Below are 27,067 nucleotides of genomic sequence, written 5' to 3'. Positions count from 1 at the left end.
TTAGAAAAATAATAAAGAAGATGCGGCAGCATGACCATCTTTATTTACTCCACCCTGCCTATAACTGAAAGGTTAAGCGTCTTCCAAAAACTATCTTGGGATTTGAGCATTGTGACTGCCCTGGTGATGTTGCCATCCGTGAGATCGTGATCATTATGGTAAATACGTATGCCCAGGTATCTGAACGACAATGGATGCCAATGCACCACTGTCCCGTCCACCTCCCAACGAGGGTCCTCCATTCCCGGGGTATAAGCATGAATTTCCCCCGTGGGCCCCCAACCCAGACAATGATGCAAAGGATCTCAGCATATCAGGGATGACACTCCGGATCACCTGTAGATCTTTTACACATAATAAAATGTTGTCCGCATAATGCCCAAGTGTAATCCATCCCCAAGGTGTATTCCCCACTCCGGTGTTGAGCTCTGCAACGCCATCGCAAGTGGTTCTATTATCAGGGGGGAAAAAAATCAATGGGGAGAGGGGGCACCCCTGGTGGGTCCCCCTTTCTATTAATATGGGGTTAGAAAACAAATTCCCCAGGCTCACCCTGACTGTAGGACCCCCATATAGTGATTTAATATGGCTTAGGATGTGTGGCCCAAAGCGACGAAGCACCGCAAACATAAATGGCCACGACTTATCGAATTTGTGAGGGAAGCCATCCGGTCCCGGAACTTTTCAGAACAGTAAGGCCTTTTCATAGTGCCTCTAATTTTATAGAGCTGGAGCGGGGCGTCAAGTTTCGGCGTCTGGTGAGACTCACATCATGGGAGCATAATATACAAGCGGTTGAAAGTTCTGTGTTAGGGCATCCTTTACAGGCCACTTATCAAGTGGAGAAACCACAACCCTAACTTTTGGACTCAATTAACGCAGCGACCCGGGCTCAGATACTTTACAAGAGACGCGCCTGATGTGCTAGGCGCCGCAGCCGTGATTGTGTTCTTTTAATCACGAAACTGCTCTTTTAGTGTGTTGTCTTTTAAAAGTGTTTAAAACTGTAAAAATTTACTGTGTATCTCACTCGGTCGCCTCCCCGTTCCACCACGGCTTGTGCCGCTTGTTTGGAGGGCATTCCTGACCTTTGGCCCGGCCCCCTAAGGGCGTTACACTTCCGCCAGAGGCGGGATCGGTCCCTTTTTAGGCAGCACCACCTTCTCCCGCGCAGCGGACCGCCGGCGGGTCGCCGAAGGCGAGCCCGTCTGCACCCGTCCGCGCTGGTCCGTCGCTAGGACCCCTGGTTGACAGGTAATCGAATGGCCCCATACGCCCGGGAGGATCTGATTGCTCTCCGGTGTCAGGCAGCCTGTACGGCCCTTCTGTGGCACCCCGGTTCCTTCTGTGCACAGTGTGACCACTGCGGCTTTAAGGCCACAGAGGTCTTTTTACCCCCATCGTCCATAGCCTCAGTGGCAAATAATACCACGAATTTAAGCATACTGAGCCTGAATTGCATCTCCCTAGTTAAACATCACGATGACGTCCACGAGTTCCTCATAGATCGCTCCCCCGATCTCTTATTTCTGACGGAATCGTGGCTAACCGAAGACTCCTCGGCTATTTTAGCCTTGGCCCTTCCCCCTGGCTATTTCATACGTACTCAGAACAGACCTAAAGGAAGGGGGGTGGATTAGCGGTGATCTTCAAATCTAACTATTCCTGTACCCTCTTCCCCACAAACATAGTCAATTGTGAATGTGCGCTATTTAAGATAAGGATCTCCAACATCTTCACCGTTACGGGGCTCCCGATATATCGCCCCCCTGGGTCCCCGAGTGCTTTCCAGGAGTCACTGGTCTTAACTATCTCGGCGTTAGCCCTACAGTCAGCAAACTTTAGCATACTGGGGGTCCTCAATCTCCATCTTGAGCGTCGTGATTCCCCTACTATACTGAAGTTTCTGGGTGACCTGGAGGCCTGCCAGCTTAATCAGCTGGTTGATGGGCCCTCTCATCTGGCAGGCCACCTGTTAGACCCGGTGTTCAGGGAATTACAACCTCTACCCCATGTCCCCTCAGCTGGACCGACCATTTCCCGATCCACATCTCGATCAAGATCCCAGCCATTTTTAGGGAAAAGCCCCCCCCCCCTCTTTGGAGGCCCTGTTTGAGGCCAGACTGAAAAATTCCCGCCCAGTTTGGCCTGGCAACATGGAGGAGGAGGCTGATGCAGCGTACAGGGAGTGGATCAATAAGTCACTGGATCACTTCATTCCTAAGAAAAGGTCGAGGCCCAAGCGCGAGCAGTCCCATCCATGGTACTCTGAGGCACTTGCAATTAAAAACAAGCATTGGAAATGCAATAGGTCTCGCATTAGGAAAGTTTGAGCTATTGGTATTGTAAATGACACTTTTTAGGTTTCGACCTGGCGAAAAGCTGCGCCGCGGCGCAGCTTTTCGGCGCAGGTCGAAATCTTTTGAGTTACACTATACACTTCAGTTCAGCCTCTCACTTCCATTGGCTACCTCCAAAAATGGAGGCTAGCCATTGGAAGGGAAATCTGCCTGTCATCGTTCGAGGCGATTCGCCGATGTTTTTCTCATCCTGCCTCTTTTCTGACGTCATGTGGCTGTGGGCGTGTATTTTTTTTTTTTGTCCCATGATGTTTTCGTCATTTTTAAAGTGCCTTTAGCCGGAGTGGTTCGCGAGAGCCGCTAAGCTTTTTTTCCTTAAACCTATCCCGCCCCCCCTCCCGCTGTCCTGTTCCCCCCCCCCCGGTCCAGTGGTTTCTCTAGAACCAGCTCTGCATACTTTGTGCCATCTGTACTGCTTTTTATGTCCAGCGTGAAGTGTTTGTTTTCACTGAGTCGATAACGCAGCTGCCCGGAAGCAGCTCCACAGACTGTCAGCACAGCAACAAGAAGCAGCAGAGGAGCCCCGGAGTCACAGCGCCTCGAAGCCAGAGCCCCGGAGTAACAGCGCATCGATGCCTGAGCCCCGGAGTAACAGCGCCTTGAGGCCTGAGCCCCGGAGTAACAGCGCCTCGATGCCTGAGCCCCGGAGTAACAGCGCCTCGATGCCTGCTGCGCCCCGGAGTAATAGCGCCTCGATGCCTGAGCGACGGAATAACAGCGCCTCGATCTCTCAGCCCCAGAGTAACAGTGCCTCAGTGTTTGCTCCATTCCAGGCACAGGAAGTCCCTCCAATTACCTGCAGCAAATTAATGTCTGTAAAGAGCGCCCCGTGACAGACTTCACCCACGGAGAGTCTGCAATGCACTGAGACGAGCAGCGATTTTCTTTTCATTGTGGCAATGCTCTGTTCTACCCACGTGGTTGAAAGATCTGTGTTTTCTGTGGTGGGTGAACAGCGGCGCTCAGTGTCATTATCCGTAACTGCAGCATTTCTCATACAGATCAGGGCTGCTGCTTAACTGTTTCCACACAGTGAAGCCCCCACACCCGAGAAACAGGAACGAGAGACACTGTCCCACGTCATCACACAGGAGATTGAAGTTCCCAATCTATTTAGGACTTCCGTGGAGTGAGTAACACCTCTTTCCATTATGAACAGTCAGTGGTGCACGAGAGTGCACAGGCAGCGCTCCCACGAATAGTGTTTCCCAGCGACGGACAATTTTTTACATCATGAGTTAGTGGATAGGACTATGCATTTCATTTGCCTACGCAAAGAAACGATCTGCTCCTGCTGAGGATCACCGGTGGAAACTGATCTAGGTGGGACGCTAAGCTTTCAACTGGACCCCAAGCTTTCAACTGAACCCCCATACATCATCTCAATACCTCTTCTTCCACCGGTTTACCACCAGCGGACACGATAGATCACCTTCTGCGGCCTCCATCTTTGTACTTATTTCTATCATCATCTTTTCATATTTGCAGCTCTGTCTGCAGGGAGTCGCCCACTCGACGAGAGACGGAGCGGAAGTGTGCAGAAAAAACAACGTAGGACAGAAAAACGTGCGAGTTGAAGGTTGAGGTAACAAAGGCACACCTGATCTCTTCTCACCAGGGGCACAGGTGACAGGAGCGAGCAGCGCACACCAAGGCTTTATGATGACCAAAGAACAGAAGGGGTTATTCCTCATGATCCCAGCGCAACCTGTGGCAGCTGAGGAAAGGCAGCAGGAAAGCGGAAGGATGCTCTCCCTGCAGGTGGCGGCGCATGGGAACAAGCCCAGAGCAGAGGCGACTTGCACAAAGTGTCCCCCAGTGGGAAATGGCTGGCGTACGATCCTGGGGAGTTGAGCAGCTGACGCGGTGTAAGAAACGATCAAACATTCATTTCCATGCCGGCGATGAGCCTGGGTAGAACATAACATTCTGGGTAACTTTACGGCTGTAGTAGCCACTGATTGTTCACACTTGCAAAGTCTTCAAACTAACCAACGACGGCTGAAGCCGCCACAAATCAGGGCAGCGGCCTCGTTTTTTAAAGTCACATGGAGTTCATTGAGAATAAGGGACCAGGTGACCCCTTGGCACCGCGCTGCTGGGGTGCGTAGAATTCACCGGAGGAGCCAGGGATGATGATTTAACTTCACGGTTGAATCAGCAGCAACTCCTGAAAGATGGAGACCGGCCTTGTCCGCCTCCACCACAGGTCCATAGAATCATCTGGGGACTAAAGCATAAGGCTGCGCGCCTTTTATACCCATTCACTGCTAAAGTGAATTCATTTAATCTGAAATTACTCTTAATTAGGAACATCGTCTTTTTTCTGCTACAACCCGTTCTCCAGGGATTGTGCATGAGTTTGTGAAGCGTAATGAAAAATAAACGATAATCACTTACTTGATAGACTCAAACTAATGTTTTATACAAAGGCAGGGTGGAAAAATGAAATTAAATGACATGAAGTGAAATTTAACAAATGTGAACTTCTGACTGCAGTTAATGATATTACGCGAACCTTTGGCTGATCAGCGATGCAGAGATATTGTGCACTGTACGTCTAGGGTCTTGCGAGACATTAAGCTATTGGCATTGTAAATGACAATGCCATTTATTTATCGGTTTTCAAAACCAACACATAAATAAAAAAATTGTCATTTACAATGCCAATAGCTCTAACTTTTACAAAGGCGAAACCGTTGCATTGTAAATGCTTGTTTTATTTATGAGTTGGTTTTGAAAGTAGCAAAATTAATAGCTTTGTCAGTTACAATGTCAATAGTTTTAACTTTTGCAAATGTGACAACTATAGCATTTGTAATGCAATGTGTGTTGTATTTACGTGATTTAGATGTATTGATATTACAAATAACAATGGCTTTTAATTTTGTAAATAATTAATACTTAAATAAAAGTTATTGTAATTTATAATGGCAATAGCTTAAACGTTTGTAAATAACTTTTGTGAAGATTATGTTCAGTGTATTTTATTGTGACGAAAATCCAAGAACATTGCATTTGCACTTACACAGAGCCACATACATATAGATGTGGTGGTGGTGGATCTGGTAGTGGGGGATGTGGTGGTGGTGGTGATGGTGGATGTGGTGGTGATGGTGGTGGATGTGGGGGTGGATGTGGTGGTGGTGAATGTGGTGGTGGTGGTGAATGTGGTGGATGTGGTGGTGATGTGGTGGTGGTGGATGTGGATGTGGTGAAAGTGGTGGTGGATGTGGTGGTGGAAGTGATGGTGGTGGAAGTGATGGTGGTGGATGTGGTGGTGGTGGATGCGGTGGTGGATGAGGTGGTGGATGTGGTGGTGGTGGATGCGGTGGTGGATGTGGTGGTGGATGTGGTGGTGGTGGATGCAGTGGAAGTGGTGGTGGATGTGGTGGTGGTGGATGTGATGGTGGTGGTGGATGTGGTGGTGGTGGTGGATGTGGTGGTGGTGGATGTGGCAGTGGTGGTGGATGTGGCTGTGGTGGTGGTGGATGTGGCGGTGGATTTCATGGTGGATGTGGAGGTGATGGTGGATGTGGTGGTGGATGTGGTGGTGGATGTGATGGTGGATGTGATGGTGGATGTGGTGGATGTGGTGGTGGATGTAGTGGTGGTGGGTGTGGTGGTGGTGGTGCATGCGGAGGTGGATGCGGTGGTGGTGGATGTGGTGGTGGTGGATGTGGTGGATGTGGTGGTGGTGGATGTGGTGGATGTGGCGGTGGATGTCATGGTGGATGTGGAGGTGATGGTGGAGATGAATGTGATGGTGGATGTGGTGGTGATGGTGGATGTGGTGGTGATGTGGTGGTGGTGGATGTGGTGGTTGTGGATGTGGTGGATGTGGTGGTGGTGGATGTGGTGGTGGTGGATGTGGTGGTTGTGGATGTGGTGGATGTGGTGGTGGTGGATGTGGTGATGGTGGAGGTGATGGTGGAGGTGATGGTGGATGTGGTGGTGGATGTGGTGGTGGATGTGGTGGTGGCTGTGATGGTGGATGTGATGGTGGATGTGGTGGATGTGGTGGATGTGGTGGTGGATGTGGTGGTGGATGCGGTGGTGGTGGTGGTAGTGGTGGTGGTAGTGGTGGTGGTAGTGGTGGTGGTGGTGGTGGTGGTAGTGGTGGTGGTAGTGGTGGATGGGGTGGTGGTTGTAGTGGATGTGGTGGTGGATGTAGTGGTGGTGGATGTAGTGGTGGTGGGTGTGGTGGTGGTGGTGCGTGTGGTGGTGGTGGATACGGTGGTGGTGGATGTGGATGTGGTGGTGGATGTGGCGGTGGATGTCATGGTGGATGTGGAGGTGATGGTGGATGTGATGGTGGATGTGATGGTGGATGTGGTGGTGATGGTGGATGTGGTGGTGATGGTGGATGTGGTGGTGATGTGGTGGATGTGGTGATGGTGGATGTGGTGAAAGTGGATGTGGTGAAAGTGGTGGTGAAAGTGGTGGTGGATGTGGTGGTGGATGTGGTGGTGGATGTGGTGGTGGTAGTGATGGTGGTGGGTGTGGTGGATGTGGATGTGGTGGATGTGGTGGTGGATGTGGTGGTGGATGCGGTGGATGTGGTGGTGGTGGATGTGGTGGTGGTGGATGCGGTGGTGAAGTGGTGGTGGATGTGGTGGTGGTGGTGGATGCGGTGGTTAAGTGGTGGTGGATGGTGGTGGTGGTTGTGGTGGTGGTGGTGGATGTGGATGTGGTGGATGTGGTGGTGGATGTGGATGTGGCGGTGGATGTGGCGGTGGATGTGGCGGTGGATGTGGCAGTGGATGTCATGGTGGATGTGGATGTGGTGGTGGATGTGGTGGATGTGGTGGTGGTGGACGTGGTGGTGGAAGTGGCGGTGGATGTCATGGTGGATGTGGAGGTGATGGTGGATGTGATGGTGGATGTGGTGGTGGTGGATGTGATGGTGGATGTGGTGTTGATGGTGGATGTGGTGGTAGATGCGGTGGATGCGGTGGATGTGGTGATGGTGGATGCGGTGGTGGTGGTGGATGGGGTGGTGGTTGTGGTGGATGTGGTGGTGGATGTAGTGGTGGTGGGTGTGGTGGTGGATGCGGTGGTGGTGGATGTGGCGGTGGATGTCATGGTAGATGTCATGGTGGATGTGGATGTGATGGTGGATGTGATGGTGGATGCGGTGGTGGTGGATGCGGTGGATGTGGTGATGGTGGATGCGGTGGTGGATGCGGTGGTGGTGGGTGGGGTGGTGGATGTGGTGGTGGGTGTGGTGGTCCTGTGGGTTCCATAAGGGTTTGTGACGGAGAAAAGATGATCTTATTTCAATAACATTTAAATTCGTGTCTGTATTTGTGTCTAAGACAGATTCAATTCTTCCGGAATTTCGAACAAAGAGTACATTACACAACCAACGGTCGAAGCCATCCCGAAAAAAACCAAGCATCCTGCTGTGAGTTAAAGGCCATTGAGGACCGTGCTGCAGGGGTGGCCTGGACGTCGCGCTCCATGGAAGGTTGAGAAGGCAGGCCAAGCGCCCAACGGGGCATTGGTGCTGTAGCCTGCGGACGCCTAGGTTGGCAAACCCCAAGCAGGAACAGCGCAGGAGTAGGTGAGGCTCCCATTGGTGCAGACTTCACTACAGCAGAAGGGTAATCTCCCTGCACCGAGGGATGATAAGTAAAGCAGACTGGTAGACCACTTGTCGCACCGCCGCCCTTCTCTCTCCTCGCCGCACCAAAGTAGAGATGTTAACAGAGTTGGTCGAGCCGAGTACGGACGCCATTGTTTGCTTAGTTTCCCAGTCAACCGGATTACATGAGGCATTAGTACTGTTAAAAAATATACATATATATTATCAAATAAACCCCCCCAAAAAAAAATATATATACAACCGGGCGCCTGCTAAAATATTAAGCGCAGCGCCCATGTAGTTAATACTTAAAGTTACAATGCAGGACAACGAGGAGCAAATAGTGGAAAAGCGAGCACAGTGGTGCACCCTAAGTGCGGCGCCAGAGTTGCCAAAAATAACAAGCACTGGCGTTGCCAATAGGTCTCGCATTAGGAAAGTTGGAGCTATTACAATTGCAAATAACAATGCCTTTTATTTTTGTTTTCATTTAAAAAACATAAAGGGCTTTGTCATTTACAAAACCAATAGCTCCAACTTTCCTACTGCGAGACCTATTGGCAACGCCAGTGCTTGTTTTTCTTATGTTCTTGCTCATTGTTTGAAACATGCTTTGACTATCAACAATTAGGCTGGGCATACGATACTGTAACATTCCGATTATGTTCAAATGGTTGATAATTTTAATATGCATTTTTAATCCTGGTTACAAAGTTGAGGTAACATCTGGTTACTATATTGTCAGTTCTTACTGCCAGATGTATACCCCCTCCAATCCAGTAGGCGGAATAGTCTTGAACAGCACAGTATACTTAAGTCACTTATGTAGCTGGGACCCAAGTATAAATCGAGACATTAATGTTAATACCATGGAATGTATTTCTTAACTTCTGGTCAAGTAAATTAACAAAATAAGCATGAAATGAAGTAGCTGATGTGAATCGGACCTCTTCAGTATTTGTTTTTTACGTGTTGAAAAGAAACACACAAAAAAACTCTGTGGATTAAGCATCGGAATCAAGCTCAAATTTGTCATTTGTGTACATTTTAGTAAGCCCCGTGTTCGAGTAGCCAGTACATGTCAGACCTATATTGCTATTAACACAACCAGTAAATGTATTACATGCATGATTGTCACTAACCTGCCTTCAAATGGGTTGCAGCGCTGGGGAGAAGCCAATTACACGAATGCTTAGCTGAGTGCTTAACCTGCAGCAAATACTGGCTTCTTCATAAACACTTCATATGATAAAACATGGGAGCTCATAGTTCGGTAGGAATAAGTAAAACTACAAGTTACAGAAAGTAGTGTCCTGCTGGGTAAAAGGCCATATATGGTATGGGGCAACTGGACGGCACTGTCAAATTTACATTTGAAAGGGGAGCAGACTATGACAGCAACCTATCGCATTTCAGCATTAACAGTTGCAAGTGGTAATTCTAGCAAAACTAAGGGATAGTCTGCCACGTGCCAGGATCACATGTAAAGTTAAAGTAAAGTTAGATAATGGCAAGTCACATAAACCTTACGATTCTGAAAGGCTCGGATGTTGGTTTAAAGAAAAAAATGTCCCTGAAAGTTTACTGGAGCTGGACTCCTTCCATCACGTCAGTGAAACTCGGATAACATTCTGAAAGGCTCGGAGGTAAATAAATGCACGCACGGAGACAGCGATAAAGGAAAACAAGCAAAAGCAAATGGTGGGGGCCTGAAGGAGGAGGGGGTGCGAGGGATGAGTGAGGATGGGGTAGCAGGGGAGGGCACACGGCCTGGGGGAAGCTGGCTGGGGAGGGGGAGGAGAAATCCAAGGAAGGCTGTGTGCGGGGAGAGAGGGGAGGTGCTGGAGCTGAAAGTACAGCGTTAGATAATGGCAAGTCACATAAACCTTACGATTCTGAAAGGCTCGGATGTTGGTTAAAAGAAAAAAATGTCCCTGAAAGTTTACAGCGTTAGATAATGGCAAGTCACATAAACCTTACGATTCTGAAAGGCTCGGATGTTGGTTAAAAGAAAAAAATGTCCCTGAAAGTTTACAGCGTTAGATAATGGCAAGTCACATAAACCTTACGATTCTGAAAGGCTCGGATGTTGGTTAAAAGAAAAAAATGTCCCTGAAAGTTTACAGCGTTAGATAATGGCAAGTCACATAAACCTTACGATTCTGAAAGGCTCGGATGTTGGTTAAAAGAAAAAAATGTCCCTGAAAGTTTACAGCGTTAGATAATGGCAAGTCACATAAACCTTACGATTCTGAAAGGCTCGGATGTTGGTTAAAAGAAACAAGCAGAAACACGAGATACGGCCTGCGGCCGTCAAAGTGAAGTGGACACGGCGGGCAGGGGAGGGGGCGGAACGGGGAGAGCGGCATGAGGGTGTGAAACAGCAGGGGCCTGAGACGAGGCCGCCTTGCCTTTGATGTGGTAATGCGAGGCAAGCGGCTGGTGGCATTGTGCACGCGCTTTCACGTGCACTGGAAGAAATCGCCTGGGAATCGCCTGATGTCGGTAAGCTCTGTTTAAGCCGCAATATATCGAGCTCCCGCTCAATGCGCATGCGCATTGAGATAGGTCGCTCGACCTAAAAAGAGATGGACAAAGAAACTAAAGGATGTTTATATTGAAAGTTCTTAAGCCCTCAATCCAGTTCTGTTTTCGTTTTTGGCACAGGAAAGCTGGATGGCATGGGTGTCTTCATTATGATCCTTTAGTCCCGATCTAGAAAGAAGGACTTTAATATAGACCCCAGCCTCCTGACCTTCATTCGACATGCAATCAAAAAGGGGACAGATGAATATGGACATTTCATTGCTAGCAACAATAAACAAGCATTGGAAATGCAATAGGTCTCGCAGCATTAGAGTTAGTGCTTTTAGAATTGTTTATGGTTTTTTTTGTAAATCTTTAGCATTTTTGTTTCCTGTAGCCAATGCTAAAGAATTAAAAAAAAAAAAAAAACATTTCTAAAAGCTCTAACTCAAATGCTCCGAGACCTATTCCACTGTGTGAGGGTGAGGGGTTGAGGGTGAGTGAGGGTGAGTGAGGGTGAGTGAGGGTGGGTGAGGGTGAGTAAGGGTGAGGGTGAGGGTGAGTGAGGGTGAGTGTGAGTGAGGGTGAGTGAGGGTGGGTGAGGGTGGGTGAGGGTGGGTGAGGGTGGGTGAGGGGTTGATGTTGAGGGTGAGGGGTTGAGGGTGAGTGAGGGGTTGAGGGTGAGTGAGGGTGAGGGTGAGTGAGGGTGAGGGGTTGAGGGTGAGTGAGAGTGAGGGTGAGTGAGGGGTTGAGGGTGAGTGAGGGTGAGGGTGAGGGGTTGAGGGTGAGTGAGGGTGAGGGGTTGAGGGTGAGTGAGGGTGAGGGTGAGGGTGAGTGAGGGTGATGGGTTGAGTGAGGGTGAGGGTGAGTAAGGGTGAGGGTGAGTGAGGGTGAGTGTGAGTGAGGGTGAGTGAGGGTGGGTGAGGGTGAGTGAGGGTGAGGGGTTGATGTTGAGGGTGAGGGGTTGAGGGTGAGTGAGGGGTTGAGGGTGAGTGAGGGTGAGGGTGAGTGAGGGTGAGGGGTTAAGGGTGAGTGAGAGTGAGGGTGAGTGAGGGGTTGAGGGTGAGTGAGGGTGAGGGTGAGGGGGTGAGTGAGGGTGAGGGGTTGAGGGTGAGTGAGGGTGAGTGAGGGTGATGGGTTGAGGGTGAGTGAGGGTGAGGGTGAGTGAGGGTGAGTGAGGGTGAGTGAGGGTGAGTGAGGGTGAGTGAGGGTGAGTGAGGGTGAGTGAGGGTGAGTGAGGGTGAGGGGTTGAGGGTGAGTGAGGGTGAGGGTGAGTGAGGGTGAGGGTGAGTGAGGGGTTGAGGGTGAGTGAGGGGTTGAGGGTGAGTGAGGGGTTGAGGGTGAGTGAGGGTGAGGGGTTGAGGGTGAGTGAGGGACCGCAAAGCTATGGGGGGCAGAAATACCACAGGAGGGGGCTATAGCATAAATACCACTGGGAGTTGATAGAGCGGGAAAACGGCCAGAGATTTGCAGGGCAGAGAGAGCACCACAGCGAGACAGCAAGGTGCGAACTGTGTGAGATATTGTGACCGGCGCACGGTGGGGCATTCCCAGGGTAGAAACGCACTGGGACAGTGGCAGGACAGAGAACCCGCGCGAAGCTGGAATGGCAAGAAGATCTCTGGGGTTGGTATGGGTTGAGTACCACTAAGGCTGGTAGGAGGGGTGTACCACGTGAGACTGGGGAGTGTGAAATAGGAGCAGCTGTGAAAAACGCCGGAGGGTGGTCCGTGGAGAATTTGGAGATTATTGAAAGCATGGCGGCGCCCCCAGATGTTCTTGTTCTGCGTACAGTGTTGTGGACGCGCAAATAGCCGGAAATCCGTGAATTGCTCACGGCAGCAGCGGCGGTGTTGCAGGACTCCTGCATGGTGCTTGCCAGAACTTGGATAACTTCAGAGAATACGGATAAAGTACATTTCAATGCACGCAGGAGACTCCAGGAAAAGGTGCAAGGCGCACCGAAAATGGAACTGCCTGACAGGATGCAGATTTAGAAGGTCGCGTGCCAAATGCAAATAATTAAGACAGTGCTGCATTCCGTAATGTAGCCCGTGAAGCAGCATGCTGGAACAATGACAGAGGGATCTGCTTAGCAAAACAGTCATTCCAGGGAAAACAGCATGACCAGGCGAGAGCAGAATGCTGTGACGCACTTAAAGCAGGCATGGAAATTCTGCCAGGCTAACTCAATCTATCTTCGATGATTCAAGTCTCTTCTGCAGGTAAAGATTACGAAGCGGACGGCACATGAGCGTTTGTTATAATGCAAACCGCTCGAGCTAACTCGACAGACGTCTGAAGCAGGACCAGGGCGCCTAGAAGACCACCCGAGGTGATACACAGTGGTATGCAAGGGATGGCACCCACTCATTCGATCTCACGCAGGTTCACATAATAACAGCTCTCTAACACTCTAGGTCAAATTTTGAAGTGCATATTAGGGAGTCAGGGAGGAGATATGGTGGTGGTGGGGGGGAGGGGGGGTAGTGTTGCTAAAGGAGATTTTAAAAATCGTCAGGTCATTTAAGATATAAATGCGCGAGCGATAAGGATTAACACAACCAAGAATGGGGAAATGAAGCAAAATACACGCAGAATGGGGCAAGTGGCAAGACAAACTTGAAACAAAAGGGGGAGGGTAAGGGTTCGTAGGCATGCTATAGATGCGGATCCTGCCACGCCTCTGTAGCAAACTAGAAACTATATGGTAGGCAGGGACATTCGGAAAGATGTCAGCTACTTTAGGCAGTGTTCTATCTACCGTAACAGCATAAAAAATGTTTTTAAAAACGGTTCGACTTAATGGTTTGACGGTAAGAGCTGTAATTTTAAGTACTGAAAAATAGAGCTTGTGCAAAATTCCATGAAAAATAAACTGGAAATCTTTAGATTTATACAGCAGCTGAGGAAATTGCCCACTTATTTTCATTTTTTTCCATTTCAAAATACTTATTTTTTTTCACGCTGCATACAGACATGTAACATAATTTTGTTAAAGATTTGATCCAAACTTCAAGTTACCGGCAATATTTTCCATTATACAGAAAACCATGGCAGTTCACAGCAGCTGTGCTTTAATGTACAACAAATCGGGAATCTTTTTTTATTCCACTGATACATTTGCCTTTTAGCGGAATTGGAAGTAACATTTTCTTAACAGCTAAGGTGTGTTTAAATTGTGCCTGTGGTGGTGGGCCCGCACACTCGATGGTGACCCAGAGCTAAACAGAGAAAGACAGAAAACGAAGAAAGACCGAGGAAGATATAGATAGAAAAACAGTCACAAAGGAAGACAACAAAGATGAAAACAAGACGGAGGGAAGAGAGGGGAGGGGGGAGGAGAAATGCGACACGGCGGGAAGGGGAGGGGGCGGAGCGGGTACAATAAACAAGACGGAGGGAAGAGAGGGGAGGGGGGAGTAGAAGTGCGACAGGGGAAATGCGAGACGGCGGGAAGGGGAGGGGGCGGAGCGGGTAAACAAAGACGGACGTGCGGAAATTGCCCACTTATTTTCATTTTTTTCCATTTCAAAATACTTATTTTTTTTCACGCTGCATACAGACATGTAACATAATTTTGTTAAAGATTTGATCCAAACTTCAAGTTACCGGCAATATTTTCCATTATACAGAAAACCATGGCAGTTCACAGCAGCTGTGCTTTAATGTACAACAAATCGGGAATCTTTTTTTATTCCACTGATACATTTGCCTTTTAGCGGAATTGGAAGTAACATTTTCTTAACAGCTAAGGTGTGTTTAAATTGTGCCTGTGGTGGTGGGCCCGCACACTCGATGGTGACCCAGAGCTAAACAGAGAAAGACAGAAAACGAAGAAAGACCGAGGAAGATATAGATAGAAAAACAGTCACAAAGGAAGACAACAAAGATGAAAACAAGACGGAGGGAAGAGAGGGGAGGGGGGAGGAGAAATGCGACACGGCGGGAAGGGGAGGGGGCGGAGCGGGTACAATAAACAAGACGGAGGGAAGAGAGGGGAGGGGGGAGTAGAAGTGCGACAGGGGAAATGCGAGACGGCGGGAAGGGGAGGGGGCGGAGCGGGTAAACAAAGACGGACGTGCACGCGCTTTTAAGCTCAATGCGCATGCGCATTGAGCTTAAAAGTCACGGGCACTGCAAGGAATCGCCACGATTCCTTGCAGTGTGGATAAAGAGCGGATAAGTCCCAATACTCTCGCCTTGCTCGATGCGCATGCGCATCGACAGGCGAGACCTAAAAAAGAAAAGACCAGGTACTTGTGGCACTACTTAGAAGCCACTGAGAGAGGATGGGCTTTTTAAGGGGAACACTTACAAGGGAAGGGGTTAGTGGGTAGGAGGACCCAAGTGGTTGGGGAGGAGGAGTACTCAGGAGGAGGAAGGGAAGATAAGGTGTGACAAGCTTGGGAGCAAGACGCACAGGGAGCTGCTATAGTTGTAAAGCAGTCCATCGTGAAGTTCAATATAGTCATTTCATTGGGGGTGTACAGATACCCACAGCCAGTAGCATCAAGTGAGAGTGAAATACTTGTCTGTGCTAAGCCACAACACGATTAACAACGTTTCAAGCCAATGGCTGAAAAAGGCTACCTTTAAAAAAAAAAAAAAGAATAATAAAGTTTGTTTTTTTAAATGGGGTGGGGGGGGGGGAGCCAGTGTGGAGAGCAGACGCAGCGGCAAAAGAGGGTGTTGTAACTATACGCTTGTTGAGAAGTGACAGTCTACCCAAACCTAAAAAAAAATAAAGTGGTACAAAATTGCCACATGTGGAAAAGGGAAAAAATCTAATTACTCTTCTCAATCCGAGCCCCTCTTCGGGGTAAACAGCGTGAGGCAGCCAGGCACAAAGTAATCCGTTTTCTGAGACACAACTCTAGTTTGTGTATTTAGTAGTATGTGATAAAAGCGCTAACAATTTCATTGTAAATACAATTTAAACTGACACGATCACATGGTGCTACTACTTACTTTGGCAGCGGTGTAGAAGAAAAACGTGTTTAGAGGTTTAAGTAAAGTAGAAGAAATGCGACACGGCAGGCAGGGGAGGGGGCCGAGCGACGGATTGAAGGCAGAGAAGGGGGGGGGAGGAGAAATGCGACACGGCGGGCAGGGGAGGGGGCGGAGCAGGGAGAGCGGCGATGAGGGTGTGAAGCAGCAGGGGCCTTTGAAGTGAAGCTAAGCTTCACTTCAAAGGTGTGGGAGGAGTGCGGCTGAGGGAACAGACGGCGATTTGGTGATGTGCACGCGCATTTTAGGTCAATGCGCTTGCGCATTGACCTAAAAGCGCACGGGCACAGCACCAAATCGCCACAGTTAGTTAAACTTTGTTTAAAGCCCTATAGTCTCGCTTCTCTCAATGCGCATGCGCATTGATAGGTCACGAGACCTAAAAAGCAATGCAAGTTACTTGAGCGTATCTGGAGGCGATCATATGATCCCCCCCCCCCCCCCCCCCCACCGGCTAAAACCAACTTCAGAGTCGCCGCCAAAGCCTATCACAGACTTTATGACCAAAGCCAGCTATTATACTGACTTGATCAATTCCAGTACCAATCGCCCTAAAACCATTTTCGCTCTAGTGAAGGATATGACCAAGACTTCGGAGGAGACAAGTAGCATGATAGTATCCGACTCGCAGTGTGAAGAACTAGCCTGTTTCTTTGTCGATAAAGTCAAAGGGATCTATAATTCTTTATATCTGGACGAATCCACTACGACCTCTAGCCCCGCCATAGGCTCACCAGTTCTCCCATACTCACTTCAAGCCCTCCCACCTATTGCGCAGGCAGACATGGATCTCCTGGCTTTAAAAGTAAAGTATGGATCTCCGGAAAATCCCGTCAAACCTGAACTGTTTAGACTATTCCAGGACCCAATTCTGCGGGAGAGGCGGGAGTTGATCAACAGTTCATTTCAGTCAGCCTCAATCCCCAAATCTTGGAAACATGCCATGGTAGTCCCCCTGTTAAAAAAAACCACTTTGGACCCCTCCACGCCAGATAGTTTTAGACCTATCTCTTTACTTCCGTACCTTGCTATGGTGGCGGAAGCACATGTGAATTCCATCTTGACCAGCTACCTGGAGTCCAATGGGATTATGGACGAGTCTCAAAACGGATTCCGCGCTAAACATAGCACGGAGTCTGCTTTATTGGCTGTCACGGAACATCTTAGGGTGGCACAGGACCTGGGTAATACCTCGATTTTGGTCCTGCTGGATTTGAGTGAGGCGTTCGACACGGTCTCCCATGAGATCTTACTCGGGAGACTTTGGGAGATCGGAGTCAGGGATAGAGCTCTGGATTGGTTTGTGTCATTTCTATCCGACCGTTCCTTCCAGGTACATGCTCCACCGTACTTGTCCAGCAGGCTCCCTCTTGGTTGCGGGGTTCCGCAGGGGTCTGCGCGCAGCCCCACACTGTGTAAGGTCTATGTCCGCCCCCTGGCCATGCTGGCTCGGGAACGTGAGATCAAATTAATATCGTACGCGGACGACACGCAACTTATCGTCACCTTTTCAAATGACACTGTGGTGGACCGAGCCAAATCCCAAGATGATATCTTGGCCATTTCAAGCTGGTTGTCAAAGAACTGTCTCCAGCTGAATTCATCCAAAACCGAGATACTCCTAATTGACAGTGATGCACAGAAATGGGACGAGCATTGGTGGCCCCATACACTGGGACCGCCTCCCATTCCTAAGAAGGAAGTCAAAAACTTGGGTGTGATTTTGGACAACTCACTTGCCCTAGAGTCCCATGCAAAAAAAGTGGCAGGCACTTGCTATGGCCGCCTACGTTCCCTCAAGCCCATCCTCGGCTTCTTTGAGCCTCCCACCCGTCAGATCATAGTCCAGGCCCTGGTCTTATCCCATCTAGACTATTGCAATGCTCTTATGCTTGGCTCCAACTTGACAGTGATAAATAGGCTACAAAGAGCTCAGAACGCCGTCGCCTGCATCCTGCGCACTTCCAAAACACTGCCATACATCCCCGATCCTTCGTCGCCTGCGCTGGCTGCCTGTAAAAACAACATATTCAATTCAAGACTCTCTGCCTAATTCACAAAATCCTGTACTGCATCGGCCCCCAAACCCTGCAAGGTCTCTGTTCCTTTTGTGCCCCTACGCATGCTCTTCGCTCGGCGGACCTTTTCCTTGCTCGTACTATCAAGATCCGGAGGAGCAGAGCCGGAGGCCGCTAATTTATGTATCTGGCCCGAAACTCTGGAATTCGATCCCCCCTAAGAGCACGGGCCACCACCAACCACATGCTCTTTCGAAAACAAACCAAAACCTGGCTGTTTTCTTCTATCTAAGACACTCTCACTGGCTTTGGATGTTCTGTCATGTCTGCAAGTGCTGGGACGCCCCGTTGCTGGGGTAGCCATGCGCTATACAAACTAGCTTAACATAACTACTTGCTCTCCCTCTTTGGGACTTTAATCCAAGGTGGCCTGTACTGGGTACCTCAGTGCCTCCAGTTTATGCCAACAAACATGGGCTCATTTGTTGTGTTGTTGCCCTGTTCTAGATTTGAAATGGAGACTTTGGGCTTAGGGAGCACTGTCTTGCACACAGGCTTCCTTTATTTGCTTTAATAGCAGGTCACATAGTGTACTGGGGAGATGTACCAAATACGTGAGTGCATTGGAGTACCACCTTAATCAAGCAAAAGAGACAGAACTTAATTACATCTTGTGCCCTGCCCAAATGTAAGAACTACATGGACCCACGGTCTAGTACTGTTTATTTTTTGCTACCAGATTAGCCCTAATGTCTCAAAAACGTTAAGGCTTTATGACTGCCTGTGTATTTTAAAATGTAATGTAAGGGCTAGAAAGCACTCATCCAAGAACATTGGAACAGCAGGTGGGATAATCTTAGCCTCCGTGTCTTTAATAAAATCCAGATTTTCTGCCCAGCAGGCTGTGAAAAATCTAAATTTTATGGCATGACACGGAGGCCAATATTATGCAAGCTCAAAGTGTGTTCAAAACATTATCAATTACATTTGATACAGGTTTAAAGTAACATCTTTTGAAAATACATTCGTTCGACCAATCCGCAGCCCTATGGATATCTTGCAGGCTACCACCCAAAATAAAAGCCTTTGAAGCTGAAGCACCTCTAAGAGAATGAGCGCCAAAAATTGAAACATCGATCCCAGCTTCTTTCATGACGTCCTTAACCCATCTAGCTAAGGTGGGAGAGGAAACTGCTCTATGAGGATACTTATGGGAAATGATCAGTTGATCTACAGAACCTCTTAGACCTAAAGTCCTTCTCTCATACTCCAACAGGCAACGCACCACACACAAGATTTCATTCTGAGGGAAAAAGGGATAAAAAACAGAAGTTGACATAGTTTTAGTCCGTCTTTTAATGAAAAAGCAAACACCTTCAGGTTGAAAAGCCCTACTAGAGAGATCTAAGGCCTTGACGTCTGAAGTACGCCTGAAGGAAACGAGGCACAGTAAGACAGTCAATTTATAGGACAGTTTTTTTTTTTAAAATAATTTTATTGTTGCAGCAAGTAAACATACGTAGCAGTGTAAGTAGCAAGAGACGTGGCGTCAACATTCCGCCAAAATCAAGATAAAGCGCAACATTTTCATATTTTTTGTAATATTGAACCAAAAACAACATTCAGGTGCACAGATTGGGCTTACAGAGGCATGTTAATTGTACAGTATCTGTTCTAGTTATGTCAGGCCAGCTGGCCAGAATTCACCATCCACAGGTAGTTCTACCATCGGCTACTTCTGACGGGCAATGGAGGACCTAAGCCACCCGCTCCCGCGCCACCCCATCCCACCCGTAGTCCCATTTCTAGTCTACCTCATCCTCCCCCTCTGAACTGTCCACTTCTTCTTCTTCTTCTTCTGTTAGAGGTTCACAAGGTTCCCCCCTGTAGGTGTTCCATGGCAACCATATTTTGTTCCATTTACGAGGATTGGCCCGCTGCTGATAGACCGCCCACTCCACCATCATGAGCAAATCCATATTCCTGCACCACTGTGCCAAAGTCGGTAACTCAGGTGCCCCCCACCTTTGCGCTATATCCCGTTTCGCTAGCATCATCCCAATAACCACCCATTTCCGCCCATGTGGTGTAAGGTCGGTTGGGCCCCATACATTTAACAAACAAATTCTCGGGTCGGGAGTGTATGAGAGCTGTAGTGTTTGGGCGACTGTGCGTGCCACTCGCTTCCAGTAGTCGATTATGTGCGGACAGGACCAAAGGGTATGGAACAGCGTGCCCTCTTCTCCACAATTTCGCAAACAATACGGGTGATCTGCCCTGTGGAATTTGTGTAGGGTGGTGCGTGTGTAGTACACTCGGTGCAATATCTTGAATTGTACTAAACGGAATCTTGCTGAGATTCCCGCTTCCTTAGGCGATGCCATTGCGGCATTCCACTCTGCCTCATCCATGTCTCCAACATCCTCTTCCCATTTCCCTTTCAATTTCTGTAGTGGGTCAGGCAGGTTATTCACCAATTTGCGATACGTTAAGGATGTAGCGCTAGTTTCCATGTAGTCGGTGAGCAGCCTATCTTCCAAAGGGGCCGAAGCCGGGACCTGAGTACCTGGTGTCAGCGCTCCCAGTAAAGCATGTCTAATCTGTATGTATCGATATGTCTCAGTGGTGTTCAGCTCATACTGTTCTCACAGCGTGTCAAATGGAACCACCCCCTCATTAGTCCAGAGATCACCCACCGTGGAAATCCCTATTGTGTCCCAGTGATCAAATCCCTTACTGCGTCTCAGGTTACCAAGCGATCTAGTGTCCCATAGTGGCGTGAGCTGTGTAATCACCCCCCCCCCCCATTTCAGACGGGATTGAGCTCTGTGCCACAATGTGACTGTGTGTTTAGTCGGGCCGATCAGTTTTGTCATAAGTCCTTTGTTGTAAAGCGGGGCCAGAAGTGTAGTAGTGCCAAGCTGCCGTCTATCCGCTAAGTATGCCGGGTCGTCCTGCGGTGCATGCAGCCATTGGTTGATCACCTTAAGGTGTGCCGCCCAGTAGTACAATTCCAGGTTTGGGAGCGCAATTCCCCCACTGTACCAATCTCTAATCAGTTTTACCTGTGCTACCCTCGCCGGTCTGCCTCCCCACAACAGGCCCGACAATTGCCCTGCTATCTGTTTGAAAAAGGAAGGCGGTACTATCACCGGCGAGCTTTCTAAAACATAGAGGAACCGGGGCAGCGCCATCATTTTGAAAAGCGCCGCTCTGCCCAATAGTGTCAGCAGGAGCGCCATCCAGTGGCGCACGTCCGCTTTCAATCTGTCGAGCAGCGGTCTCAGATTCAAGTCTTGAAAGGTCACAGGATCTCGCGCAATCCGAATCCCTAGATATCGAAAGGAAACAGCCTCTAACACCAAGGGGCAATCCTCCGCCAGACGTGGCGGGGTCCCATGCAGCATGAAGAGCACCGATTTCATCCAGTTAATCTTGTAGCCAGAGGCCACACCCTGCCGCTCACACAGTGCCAATAATATTGGAATCCCCTCTGCCGGGTTCGTTAGGTAAATTAGCATATCATCGGCATATAAGGACACTCTGTCCTCCCAGCCATCCCCCAAGTCAATGCCCCGGAGTAGTGGCGTAGTCCTAATGATAGTTGCCAACGGCTCTAATACCAGGGCAAACAGTAGCGGCGAGAGCGGGCAGCCCTGTCTCGTGCCCCTTGCTAATGAGATGACTCTCGAGACGTGTCCGTTCGCAGTCACTCGTGCCACAGGGGATGTGTACAGTAGCTTGATCCACCCAATGAATTTCGGGCCGAAGCCCATATGGTGCAGGACTGCAAAGAGGTACCTCCACTCTACCAAATCGAACGCCATAGTGGCGTCCAATGAGAGGACCGCTGCATCGGTTGTCAACGACGGAGCTCTCGCCATAACACCATGCAGGCGTCTGAGATTCAGCGCCGTGCTCCTGTGCGGCATGAATCCCGATTGGTCTGGATGAATGAGATGACTAAGGTGAGGCAACAGTCTGTTGGCTAGTAATTTAGGACAGTTTTTTTAAAGAGAGAGAAGAGTTCTCGCCCCAAGAGGAAACAAGTCTGAGAACATCTCTCACGTCCCAGAGAGCAGAGTACTTAGGTTGAGGAGGATTTAAAACACGCATACTCCTCATAATCTTAGCCTCCGTGTCTTTAATAAAATCCAGATTTTCTGCCCAGCAGGCAGTGAAAAATCTAAATTATTTAACGCACATAGGCACGTTAGCATAATGTCAGATTTTAATTGCATCCTCAAGCCTTGCTCCTATGCAATATTCAGGTGGTCGAAATGTCTTGTATTGCAAATTCTTTTGTCTCCTGCGCAGAAAAAAACTTCAAATTGTTTTTCAGGTTTACTAGGTCTTACAATTGATTGTGAAGTGTTATTAAGTGTTGCTAAGGATTAGCAACTAACTATTTATATAATGCACAATGGCACCTTAGTTATGTAGGAATGTGAAGTCAAGAACAGACAGTCTGATTATATTGTGTGGATGCCAGACAGGTTTACACACCTTACAATTACTGCATCCTTTCATACTACTCAATTTTATCTTTTGTATACTGATTACAAATCTGATATGGAAGATGCTATAGGTAGAAACTAGGGTCGAAGTCTGCAATTTTAGCTTTGTCAGCTTCATGAGTCTGTATTTTAACAATACAATTTGTATTGGTCTAATTTTCTCTGAATGGATTACCGCATAACGTGAATTCAAACTAATCTGTTCTGATACATTTTAGTTGCGATCAGTCTTATCTTTGCCAAAATTAGTATGGTTTTAATTAACCAGACAACTTAAACTTGAAAATGATGGGCTGCCAATCTTAAGCAAATGCCATAAGAAAATGTAATTTGGATTTTGGATGAGGCCCACAGAGCATTTACGGCTCATATTAGATATTTGCTATGTTTTTTTAATCCATCTGCCTAGAGATTGCTTCACACATCAAAGTGCATGTACAGTGAAGCAAAGCATCCATTCGCTGCGATGGATGAGTATATGTCTTAAAAACATTCCTACATTCCGGTTGATGTATCAAGGGTGATTTTGTACTAACGACTCACTACCACTCTCTCTTTACTTACACCTGATGGCAGTGCATTGAGGCAGATTCATTATGAAACTGTTTAAGATTAACAGCCTACACGTTTGTTGTGGGATATTATTACCACAAAACCTAAAACAAGCAGACTAGATTATATTCCAAGATGTATGTAACCTCACTATTAGCGCCAGCCTACTCAAAACAACCTTCATACAAAATAAACACCAGGGCCATGCTGCCAACTCCAAACCCTTGTTTAATTACAAATATGACAGGGCTCTATTAAAGCTGAGTAAGTTCGTACAAAGACCACACCCTCCACAGCGGATAAACTGTGCTTTTTCTTTACCACCTTTTTGGATACCTAGAAGGTCCAGATGACTGTGGAGAAGCGTGGCTCAGTGGTTAGAGGCGGCAGACCCGGAAACTGAGATCGACCGTGGACCAGGGTTCGATTCCCCGCCTCGGCGGGTCTCGGGCTCAAAAATTCCACAGACTCGACAATTCTCGCTCTGGTGCCTGCTCAACTCACGGGGTCACACTCTGCGACTCTGGGCAATAGCTTGCTTAATCTCCACTACGGCCCCTTGCGGCGGGATGCCTGGCTTTCACCTTGTGGACACCCTGCCGGGGTTTCTCACAGGGGAATACCAGGACGGGTTCCCTAAGCAAGCGCCGGGACGCTTACGGGCAGCTGTGCGCTTTACAAGTCCAGCACATTTACTGCAAACAATCAACTAACTCCTACGACCAGTGCAGCTAAACCACAGGTACTCACAAACGTTTTCCGCATGGGCCAAAAAGTATGGTCTGTTGTGTGCCCGAAGGCCACATTGATGTCAGCGAGGTGAGAGTGGGGCGTTGGAGGGGGGTATGTACAGTGGGCATAGTGGACGAGACATGTGTATATGGTGTGCCCCTCTAAACTAAGCTCATACTCAGATTTGACAATATTGTGTTGTGATGTATCTGAACCTCTACCCCTTTACCACACAGTGTGCATTCTCTGCTGGCTATTGGCACATTAGAAAAGTCAAGTATACAAAGGAAGCAACTTGGTTACTGAATTGGAATGAAATACAATTGCACTATGTGGATCCAGAAAATCTGGGATCAAACCCAGTTTCCTCATGTGCTCAAATCGTGTAATCCTAGGCTAATGTTTTATTTCACTTTCCATCTTTCTTATCACGTTTAAGAGCACCTTTAGAAGGATGAGTTCAGGACGGGTGCTCTACAAAACCATGTCATGCAAGGAGAGATGAGAACACGTCCCAATAAAACAGTAAAATAATGCCAGGGCAGAACATGTATCTCACAGAAAAAAAAAGATGGATAAAAACACACAATGTTTACAAATATAGAAAGTAAATACGGAGAAAATCACACAAAAAAAGCAGCCAGCTAACTCTTCTACAAAGAAATACTACACTTATAAGCGTTTCTACCTCTTTCTTCAACAACAAAGATTTCCAAAAAACAGTGCAGTACATTCAGATTTATACCTATGACAACTCGTGGAGAAACAACACTGTAATTGCTGGGAAAACAAACCTCCCTCTTGCAAGGCTGTTCCTGTAAACCAGACAGCTTGTGAGTCAACTCACCAAACCACGTCTGAAAACAGGTCTCTCCTTGTGAAGTGAATGAGCTTCCTTTCCGGAGTTACGGTATGTTTTTTGTCGCCAGCATTTTCCTGGGATATTTTTCGAACATTCCGAAAGCATAACTCTGTCTTGGTGACAATGAGATCTAACAAAATGGTTATTTACTATTTTAACTGATCCAACGATCCTTTAATTTGACTTTTCTGCCATGATGAACGTGTACGTATTGATTGGGGAATACAGGACTGAAACGAAGTGATCTTTGTTATGGAAACATAAAAACGTATTTTTTTAAGCAATCGGACCCGGACTAAATCACGTACTCATCCTGTCTGTTACTTGAACAAAAAGATTCACCTTATGACAGTGTGCTGCTCAAGTAATATACTTTTCTATAGTCCTAGCAAACGATTCCCAATCTAGACTATTAGTCCACGGTAATTCGACGCTTAGAGACTAAAAGGCATTCTACGATTGGTTTAAAATTGCAGATGCTCAACAAGTACCTGGTGGTGGTAAACAAGTTTAGAGACAAAAAGTTTCTCTTAAATCAAGACAAGAGATCAGGTTCGCTATGTAGTCACAACTATATCTTATTATTTAATAGTTTTTTTTAATGAGAAGCGATAAAAAAACTAGGAAAAACGTATTTTCAAGATGGCGCAGGAGTTGCCCAATCAGCACCGGCAACTATCACTATCACCTACAAGGAGATACCGTTCCAAAATGGTAGCGAAACAAACACCGTAGTACTATCCCGATGCTACTGAGGGACAACACTCCTTTCCAAAATGGATGCTGCGTTTCCAACAATCAAAGCATCACGTCGGACTGGCGGCCATCTTGGAAAGGAGTGGACGGTGAACCGGTTCAACAGAGTCAGACAAGAAATAGCAACGTCTGCATGTAAATATACGAAAAATAACAACCAGCTTAAAAGCGCATACTAATCTGGGCCACCGATTAACAATTTCGAAAAAATAATTTAAGCTTCGGCTTCGCCCCCAAAAATATTACTTCACTCTCACATTGTCCTAACAAGTAAATATTCAATAGTAACGGATGTAAACAAATTCCGCTGACAATTTCAGATTCAAAATTATTGTCAAGAAGATAAGTCCAATTTTCATGCCCATACAGTCGTTCTGTGTTGCTATTGCGCTCCCGAATAACAACCCCACTGGTCCCCGAGGGGCACAACCCCAGCCCACCTTACCTTGGTGGTCTGGTAGCCCTCGAAGGCCCTCAGGGCGCTGTCGGTTAGTTTAACGTGGAAGACGGACACCTTACTGCCGTCGCTCACCCTCCCGCAGGACAGTCCATAGCTCTGCTCTTCTTTCAACGTCGCCATCTTGCAACCATTTCCCTCACCGCAGCAGCCGCCGCCGCGGCGCTACCACCCGCTCCCCGTCTGATTAACTATTCATGAGGCGCGGTGACGCAGACGGAGCGAGCGGTCGGGGCCGGCGGTGGCAAGCTAGCGGGAAACGCATTGGTGGCAAAGTCCCTCTTCGGTTGGGAATAGTCCGGGCTGCCTGATTGGTGCGTGAGGAGGTGGTTCGTTTGCATGGCCGGGCCCCCTCCTGGCCAATAGGGGCGTATGTCAACGAGCCTGGCGTGTGACGCGCGCGCGGTGACAGTAAACGGTCAGTCAGCTGTGAGGTGAAGGTCCGGCGCCGCTGACAGACCGTGCCCATCCCCCCTCGAGGCTGCTGCTTTCAGGGGCTCCCAGACAGCTTCTAACGGTACAATAATCTGCAAAAGAACGACGTGAACGCTCGCAGTAGTTATCTGCAAAATATATATATTTTTACGCATCTCTTTATTTGTGCAACCCAGAACATACTACGTCGTTTAGCTACAAACTCACTGACCCAAAAAAATAAAATAAACAATTTCACTGCTGTGACCCTCCAAAAATGTTTTGTAAACAAAAGTTCAAGACAGACCAGTATCTGCTTGTCAGAGGACTCACTTTTAAAATTTACGAGTGCGGATTTTAATAGGAGACACTTTTTTTGTAGATTTTATTTTTCTCCCCACCCAAACAAAAATATTTTTTATTTGTTCAAGACATTTTATAAATTAATTTCCAGTGGATGAAACAATGTATTAGGTCATCCCTCTGGATTTTTTCATGAAACCGAAAACATGTACCTTTTACTTGATTATTGGTGTTGGCTTCTGCGCAGGACTCGTGCTGCTTGAGAGAAATTACTGTTGACATTTTGATTTTTTTAAGCGCAGTCTGTAAAATAAGATAGGCGAGACTGGAGATGACGTATCATATAGGTAGAACACAAAAAACTGTGTATATTCTTTAAAAAATATCCTTTCCTTGTGAAGCCATGTTGCTTTTAAGATTGCTTCTGGCCTTGTGCATTTCAGTGAACAGCTGGCCTGTCACTCATTTGGATAAACAGGGTCACACGTTCGCTGTCCCTGAACTAAAGAACTTGGCAGCTGCGAGGGGCTCATGTGAACCAGAAAAGTAATGTATGAGTGACACTGCATTGCGCGGGGGAAGTCACACAACCCTAGTTGTCATGTTCTTTGGTAGTCGAACTGGTATCTGTACAAAGGGCCATTTTAAGGATTTAAAACAACTCAGAACTTATTTCACCCTAGCCAAGCCATTATGATTCCAATAAATATTGAATTATATATCACCCTTTCAAAGACAGGATGAAGCAAAACCATCCAAAAGCTACAATAGAAAAATTGCTCAAACATTGATAAAGCCATCTCTTTTTGCACCTGGATCTTGCATTTTTGACTTACAATAGTTTAAGTAAAATTCAGTAACTAGCTAGCGGGGATGGACTGCTTCTCAGTGCTACACCACCATTTGAGCAGCAGGTGGAGTTCATTGGGACCCACTACATTTAGTGTGGATGAGCTACAGAAAAGCACCCCAC

At 47.8% G+C, this 27,067-nt stretch overlaps 1 protein-coding gene across 1 annotated transcript in view; it reads right to left on the bottom strand.

Moving 5' to 3' along the window:
- The window catches only part of ELL (elongation factor for RNA polymerase II), a 181,282-nt gene extending 155,610 nt beyond the window's left edge, over nt 1-25,672 (bottom strand). The window contains exon 1 of the mRNA XM_078670140.1: nt 25,366-25,672. Coding sequence (XP_078526266.1) covers nt 25,366-25,500 — 135 coding nt within the window. The 5' untranslated portion in view covers nt 25,501-25,672. The remainder of the gene's footprint in view (nt 1-25,365) is intronic.
- Between the last annotated feature and the right edge of the window lie 1,395 nt (nt 25,673-27,067).

The sequence above is a fragment of the Lissotriton helveticus genome, chromosome 12 (assembly GCF_964261635.1).
Source record: "Lissotriton helveticus chromosome 12, aLisHel1.1, whole genome shotgun sequence".
Lineage (NCBI taxonomy): Eukaryota > Metazoa > Chordata > Amphibia > Caudata > Salamandridae > Lissotriton > Lissotriton helveticus.
Note: the sequence above shows the minus strand (reverse complement) of the source record. Positions and strands in the feature narration are given on the sequence as shown.